The following is a 7,378-nucleotide window of genomic DNA, read 5'->3' as shown; positions in this document are numbered from 1 at the left end:
AAAACTAGAAAAGAAGACAAAATGACTAAATCAAAAGTCGAGAGCAGGTCAAATTACCATAGCAACTTGAGCACCCTAACGAATTCAGAAAATATCCATAAGTGATGAGAGGTAACAAACAAATCTGAATGTGATTACATTTTTGAAAAGTAATTTTGACAGAACATATGGTCCTGGGCTCCTGTTGCCAGGTTCGCCCAACTGGTAATTCAACCTTGATCAAAGCAGGCAGCACAGAAATGAACTGTGCATGTCAGTGCGATGCACCTCTGCGTGAACATGAAGAAAGGTGATCTACATCACTATCAGTGGTGTCAAAAGTACACACATTTGTTACTTAAGTAGAAGTACTGCAGTTTAAAAACACTCTGGTAAAAGTTGAAGTATCAACTTGACCTCTTTACTCAAGTAAAAGTGAAAAAGTATGTGCTCCAAAACCTACTTAAAGTATAAAAGTATAAAGTAACCTTTAAATTAAAAAAAATAAAACTTTTTTTTTTTTAAAACCCACACAAAAAGGTAGATGCCACTATATGAATTGCAAGCTTAATTTGAAAACTGATTAGTTCTACATGTGGGTCTTGGGTGTGCAGAGTTTGCATTGCATTTTCCACGAGTCATTTTTGCACCCGACTATTTCGAAAAATTCTTTGAGATAGGGCCAAGGATGAGGAAGGTCTTGTTGGTCTCCATCTGCATCTCCCGATACGCTCTTGCCTGTGTCCGACCTTTCAGACATTTCACCATCTTTTTCTGAATCCGACATTGTGGCGTGGCACACACTTCGCGCAGCTTCGCGTTTGCAGTTTGTAGAACACCTGCCTGCTTCTGACGAATGACGATTTCCTTGTGTCTCAGCACAAATTTGACGAATAGCCTAACCGATGAGTGTTTGCGTTATATGATTCATCCAATTACACTCGTTCTCACTAGGTGTGGATGGCGCCACTGATCTGAATTGGATGGCGCACATGACGTGAAATACATAAACATTAAACTGAAGCCAAGAGTTAAAAAAATAAAATAAACTGAAGCCAAGAGTAACGAGGCTGTTTGTTTTGAAAATGTAAGGAATAGAAAGTACAGATACTTGTGTGAAAATGTAATGAGTAGAAGTCAGAAGTAGGCAGAAAAATAAGTAATGGAGTAAAGTACAGATACCTAAAAAGTGTACTTAAGTATAGCAACGAAGTATTTGTACTTCGTTACTTGACACCTCTGATCACTATACAACACTTAGTGCCACTGTAGACATTGTGACGCTTTATAGGACAGTACACAAACATCTGATCGATGACAGAGAGACGACTTAGGGAGGAAACAAGAACGGGAAGCTGATTAATTTACTGCAAAACAAGTGTTTTTGTTTTTAAATGTATTTCCTATATTTTTGTAACTTTATATAACATATAATTCTATGTAGTTAAATCCATTTTATATCATTTTTTGTATCTTCTTTTGCATACTTATTTGTTCTTTACTGATTGTGGCATATTGGGCCTTTCCCCCTACAATAATTATCTGCAATAATTGCACAACAGACCCCTCTCTGTTCTTTAGTAATTCAGCTGACCCTGACCCTGACCCTGTTTCCATCATGGGAGAAGAAGTGGAGGTGGTTGAAGAATATAAATACCTTGGTGTTCATGTGGACAACAGACTGGACTGGAGACGCAACAGTGAAGCCATCTACAAGAAAGGACAGAGCAGACTGTACTTCTTGAGGAGGCTAAGGTCCTTCAAGGTTTGCAACATGATGTTGCAGATCTTCTACAAGTCTGTTGTTGAGAGCGTCATTTCCTCTGGCGTCATCTGTTGGGGCAGCAGCATCAGAACCAGGGACCTAAAAAGACTCAACAACCTGATAAGGAAGGCTGGTTCTGTTCTGGGGACGACTGTGGAACCTCTGGAGACAATAATGCAAAGAAGGATTTTGCATAAAATCAAGAGAATTATGGACAACCCTGAACATCCTCTCCATGAGACTGTTATCGGAAAACAGAGTCTCTTCAGTCAAAGGCTTCTTTAGTTTGGATGCAAAACGGACCACTACAGGAAATCTTTCCTGCCCACAGCCATCAGCATCTATAATAACTCCTTGATTTAATTGAGCTACATCAACATTTAATTTCCCTCTGGGATAAATAAAGTATTTTTGAATTGAATTTGAATTGAATTTGAGCTCCCACATAGTTCTCATTGCAGAGTTATTCCGATACTGACGATTCATTAATTATCAGGTCATTACTGATTCATCCCTCCTTGCCTGTTTCTACATTTCCTTTCATTCAAATGATAGTGCATATTTAATTGTCCGGTGCATTTTCTCTTACATTTTATTATGCAAATGACAAGACACTGATAAGAACGCATTACCCGTGCTTCACGCAGTCTCTTTTTCGTCTCGGCAATATCAGAATTTGTCTTCACAAAAATACACATTAGAGCAAAAAAATCTGAGGGAGATATCAAATACATGCTACAAAGAACGATGGAGTAACACCGGAAATCAAGAAAACAATCATCTGTTGCATCAATACACAATATTCATTATGTAGATATCTATATGGATCTGACATCTGCCATGCGTGTATGTCCGTTTATGTGCGTTTTCATGCCTCTCGAGATGCGTTGCTCCATTTGTAGATACAGCAGCTCGTGAGGCTGGGATAAATGAACAACAATGGAATCATGTTGTAACAAAACCAAAACAGCTCCCAATCTGAGTGAGTGCCGCTTGTCCAGGTTTCGATTAGACTCTGTGTGAAAAAGCTGTCCCTGAGGGTTTTATGCCGTACTGTCCAATGACTCCAGTTAGAAACACACAGAAGTCATAGATAAACAGTAAATCTTTTAAAATGCAACATTTTTAACAAATATGTTCCAAAAAACAGTGAGAATCTGTTCACTTAGTACTTACGGGCACATTCCAGTCAAAAGCAAACGCTACAGATACAGTACTTTGTACAAAAGTCTGCAGTTTGTCATTATAGTTGCAACTGCTTTTAAATGTGGTAAGGTTTAAAAGTTGTAACTAATGCTTTATAAATGGTTATTATGCTTTACTTGTACTTTATACACAATAGAAAGATCACTTGTGGTCAAAGAGAGGAAAACTTTGTCTCACTGGTTTGGCAGACAGGCCGGTCAAAGACGATTTGACCATTACAGTCACAAACTTTAAAACTAATATTTTTGAAAACTACATACTTGTTTGCTGATTTAAAAAGAGAAAAAAAGCTATAAACCATAACACGTAGGTTAAACACATTTACAGCTGCTTTTAAAAAGAACAAACAAACAAAAAAAAACAGAACAGCTCCCAACTTATCTACTTCACATCAGTGAAATAACCATTATTCAGGCCAGTGGTTACAAATCCTAAGCCCTTGTAATAAGTTCTTCATTAGATTTCTGATGATCGTCTCGCTGCAGATCACATCTGTTCAGACAGGCGACGCCACGATGTGCACTGGTAAAACAACCCATTAAACGAATAAGACATCTACACAGTGGAATTAATTCCATCATGCACTGAGCGTGCAAATGTTTGTCCATAACATATCTGCACGTCAGCATTGTCACTGACCAGCATGACACTGGATGTAGCCCATGGTTTATAAAGGTTGATTAAAGGACCACACCTTCAACAAAGGTGGATTTTGATGATCCTGTTTCAGGCTCTTTCTCTGTGTGTGTGTGTGTGTGTAGCATAAGTTTCTGACTCACTTAGATGAATAAAGCTGGAGAACCTGACTTCACAGGCGTCCACTCGAGCAACCTCGATTTGAGGAAAGCAGCAGAATATTTACGTGAGCACTGTACATATGAAAAGATATCTGATCAGATGACGGTAATACGACAGCTGGGGTCATTTGCTGTGCTGGAGCCGTCAGTTTTGACCACCGTGACCTTTGATGAGTGCTGGGAGCTGTGCAGAGCGTTGCGGCGGCAAAGGCGCTCGCGGTAATTCTGGGCGAAGATGAGCAACATGAGTGGGTTGATGCAGCTGTGGGAGTAGCTGAGGCAGATGCTGATGTTGTAGACGTAGACAAAGGCAATCGTTGGTGTGTTGTTGCTCAGGTTGACCACCTGAATGACGTGGTAGGGCGACCAGCAAACCAGGAACAAAGCGATGACCATTAGGACCATCTTGGTGGCTCTCTTAGCCCACACCGACTGCTTTCGTTTGACCCGACGGATGGAGCTGAACACGTGATAGAGGGTGAGTGTGTAGAAGGTGCTGATGATGATGAGAGGGATGATGAAGCCAATGATAGACTGGTAGAGAGTGTACCAGTACATGTCCTCAGGCCCGTCCAAGTACATCATGCACACCTCTAAATGCTGCCTGCGAGCAACCTTGGCATACATCATAACGGGTATGGTGAGGAGGAAGCTGCCAAGCCACACCAGCATGTTGATGATGATGGTCCACTGCACTGTTCTCTTCTCCGAGCTGGGATGCACAATGGCTATGTACCTAAGAGGAAAAATAGATATTTTTACAGCTTGACAGCAGTCTGTAACAGAAATGACAAAAGCAGCTTTCTCCAAAAGCGTGTTAAAAAACATTAGTTTTACTTAAGAGGCCATTTTATCCCAGACAAGCTCAGGGAATCAAATCAGGACAGGGGGGTGGTGATGAAACCAGATATGGTATTAGCTTCTCAGAAAAAACTGATGAAGGAGAAATTTTAATCATTCAGACAGAGTGCGTGAGCACATTTGCATTCAGTTTCCATTTGGTTTCAGCGTGAGGAGCCAGAACACGTTCACTTTGCCATTACTTTCACCCCAAGTGACATTTAAGCGGAGCGAATTACATATTTCCTGTTGCCGTTTACATTTTCGTGTTATTGAGTCTGCTGAGATTTTTCATGCCAAAACTACCCCCCCCAAGACAGTCTGCTAATTTTGAATGATCTTAACGATAACATTCTGCTCACTTACAACAGTAGCTTTAGTGAGGTCACTTTAACTCTAATGACTGAATCAGAAAGTGCAGATCCAGCCTCTGAAGAGCTGATGTGTAGCCTCAGATCAGCCAAATAAAATATTGGTAATAACAAAAAAAAACCTCAGTAAGACACATATTTTATGACCCTCACACACGACTGAATGTATAATTGTCCATCTTTGTTTATTCCTCTATAACCATTATTTTTTTATACAGTGGAAGAATGAGAATGTGGGGGGCGGACAAGATCTTCCTGTGGTGTGATGAAAAGCAGCATTATAGCATCTTCAGTATTTTTTTATCCAGTTATTTTTTTCTGAGCACTTATTAGACATATCAAACAACCCACAGCATATGGATGCATTGAAGATTCCCTTCAGCTGATGTTTTGACACAGAATCATGTTAATGTCCACAAAACTACCATGAAATGACATTATACTGCAGCTACCCTGAGATTAGGTCGTGGATGAAAAAATAAGATTTCTTTTGTTGAGTACAGCAGTTTCTTTGTCCGCGGGATCAGCTGAAAACAGAGAGAAAACACTAAAACATCAGATTAGGATTGACCTACGAACCGATCGGGAACATATATACATCTTTGGGCAGATGTGCATTTTTGAAAGGAAGAACTTAATAGAATTTAAACAGGAAATTCACTTAAACGAAGTGACTTAATTCCGGGCTCCTCAACTCAAACAAACAACTGCAAGGAAATGCAATTTTGACTTTATAGGACTCGTGGCTTACATCGAAAAGTCTAATGACAATAGCTTAATCCAATTTAGATGGTAAATGCCATTTTAACCCAGCCATGTGAGAGGTGTTACACTCTTTCACTCCCTAAAACACTTATTGTGCTCTTTTGAATTAAGGGGACACATACTTTTTGTTTGTTGTTGGTCATGATTATACTTCTCTCCTTTGAATACGAGACTACAGGCTGTTCTCAAAGTGATGGAGTCTACAACATTGTACCTTTTAAAGCTGCTCTAATGACCCTATAGAAATGTACTATAGATGGCATTATAGCTTTGAGGGAAGCTGTTGCCCCAGATGTTCTCCTCAAATGGAAATGCTTATCAGTTCAAATTGCTGCAAGGACTCATTTAATAGTCCTTAATGTGTGCAGATCATTAACATAATAACACGCACATAATTTATGCTAGGAACATTGCGTCCTCATGGGATGTTACATAGATGATTACACCACACAGTGTCATTTATATAATATATATATATATATTTATTTTTTATTTTTATTGACTCCTTTAAAAGAATGGCGCCATTACAAACATCCAGTGAAGATTTATGTTTGCAAACTATAACTTTAAAAAGCCAGCATTTAAAAGAAAAAAAAAATCCATTAAGAAGCTTTATCAACAAGAGAAAATAAGAAGTTCACCATATTTATTAGGTTGTTGTTCATGTTATTACCGTCATGCAGATGTTTTTTTGTTTGTTTGTTTGTTTGTTTTACATTTTTTTCAAAAACTGACAGCAAATCCGTCAACACTTACCGATCAATGCACAGCACCGTCACAATCCCCACCGTGGTGAACTGGTTGCTGACATCCACCACCACAACCGCCTTACACATAAAGTTTCCGAACACCCACTGCCTGTCTCTGACCAGCTGGTGAATGTTGAAGGGCATCACCAGCAAGAACAGCATGTCGGCTATCGCCAGGTTCAGCACGTAGATGTCCGAGACCATTTTCTTCTTGCATGCCGCCACCGCGTAGATCACCAGTCCATTGGCTATAACTCCAACGCAACACAAGATTCCGTAAATTGAGGGGAATATATGCATGAAAGTGGTGATGTCGATGGGACTGTAAGGTGGAGGGGTTGAGATCTGACATAGCCCCTCGGTAAAGTTGTACGTTTGGTTGTCTTTGCAAAATATTCCCGTGTCATTCATCTTTGGACGCTCTTGAAAGTCGCCCCGATTTGGTTGGGATCAGGGCGCGCGCCGATGCGCTCTCTAGCCGGCGTCTGGTCTTCAAACTAGGGGGGAAAAAACTTGTTCTTTCCCTAACAGTGCATATCCACAGGTCCTACTTGGACCAGGCGTGAGTTTTTCAGACACAGAGTATATATATGTATATATATATATATATACGGAAAGCAAATAAACAAAAAAAGGCTGTCTACATAAGCAATAAAGCCGCACGGACCATGATAATCTCAGCAAACTATTTACAGTGCGCATCTGCTGTGGCTCTACCAGACACTCGGCACACACTATTCCCTCCCTTCAAAGATCATTCGTTGAGTTGCGTAACAGGGTAAGCAAATGAGAAGAAGGCTCTTTGACCTGTCATCAAGTCTTGGCTTCAAATGCGCGGATTAAGGAGGACGGTAAACAAACATTTGGACATCCATCCTGAGTAAACTCTCAGTTTAAGTGAACTAA

The 7,378-nt window shown here is 40.0% G+C and overlaps 1 protein-coding gene across 1 annotated transcript; it reads right to left on the bottom strand.

Moving 5' to 3' along the window:
• Positions 1–3,843: 3,843 nt before the first annotated feature.
• mchr2b (melanin concentrating hormone receptor 2b) lies at positions 3,844–6,952 on the bottom strand. Its single transcript, XM_075480584.1, has 2 exons — positions 6,480–6,952; positions 3,844–4,483 (listed from the first exon to the last, which is right to left on the bottom strand). Exons 1-2 carry the CDS (start codon positions 6,881–6,883, stop codon positions 3,844–3,846), a joined length of 1,044 nt encoding a protein of 347 aa, XP_075336699.1. The 5' UTR covers positions 6,884–6,952.
• Positions 6,953–7,378: the final 426 nt, after the last annotated feature.

The sequence above is a fragment of the Odontesthes bonariensis genome, chromosome 13 (genome assembly GCF_027942865.1).
Source record: "Odontesthes bonariensis isolate fOdoBon6 chromosome 13, fOdoBon6.hap1, whole genome shotgun sequence".
NCBI classification, from domain to species: domain Eukaryota; kingdom Metazoa; phylum Chordata; class Actinopteri; order Atheriniformes; family Atherinopsidae; genus Odontesthes; species Odontesthes bonariensis.
The sequence above is the reverse complement of the archived record's forward strand: the minus strand, read 5'-3'. Positions and strand labels throughout refer to the sequence as shown.

Excerpts from the sequence above, each read along its gene's own strand:
- mchr2b (XM_075480584.1), bottom strand. The coding sequence starts at position 6,883 with ATGAATGACACGGGAATATTTTGCAAAGACAACCAAACGTACAACTTT. Across the intron at positions 4,484-6,479 it reads ACGGTGCTGTGCATTGATCG|GTACATAGCCATTGTGCATC; the intron begins GTAAGTGTTGAC and ends TTTTCCTCTTAG.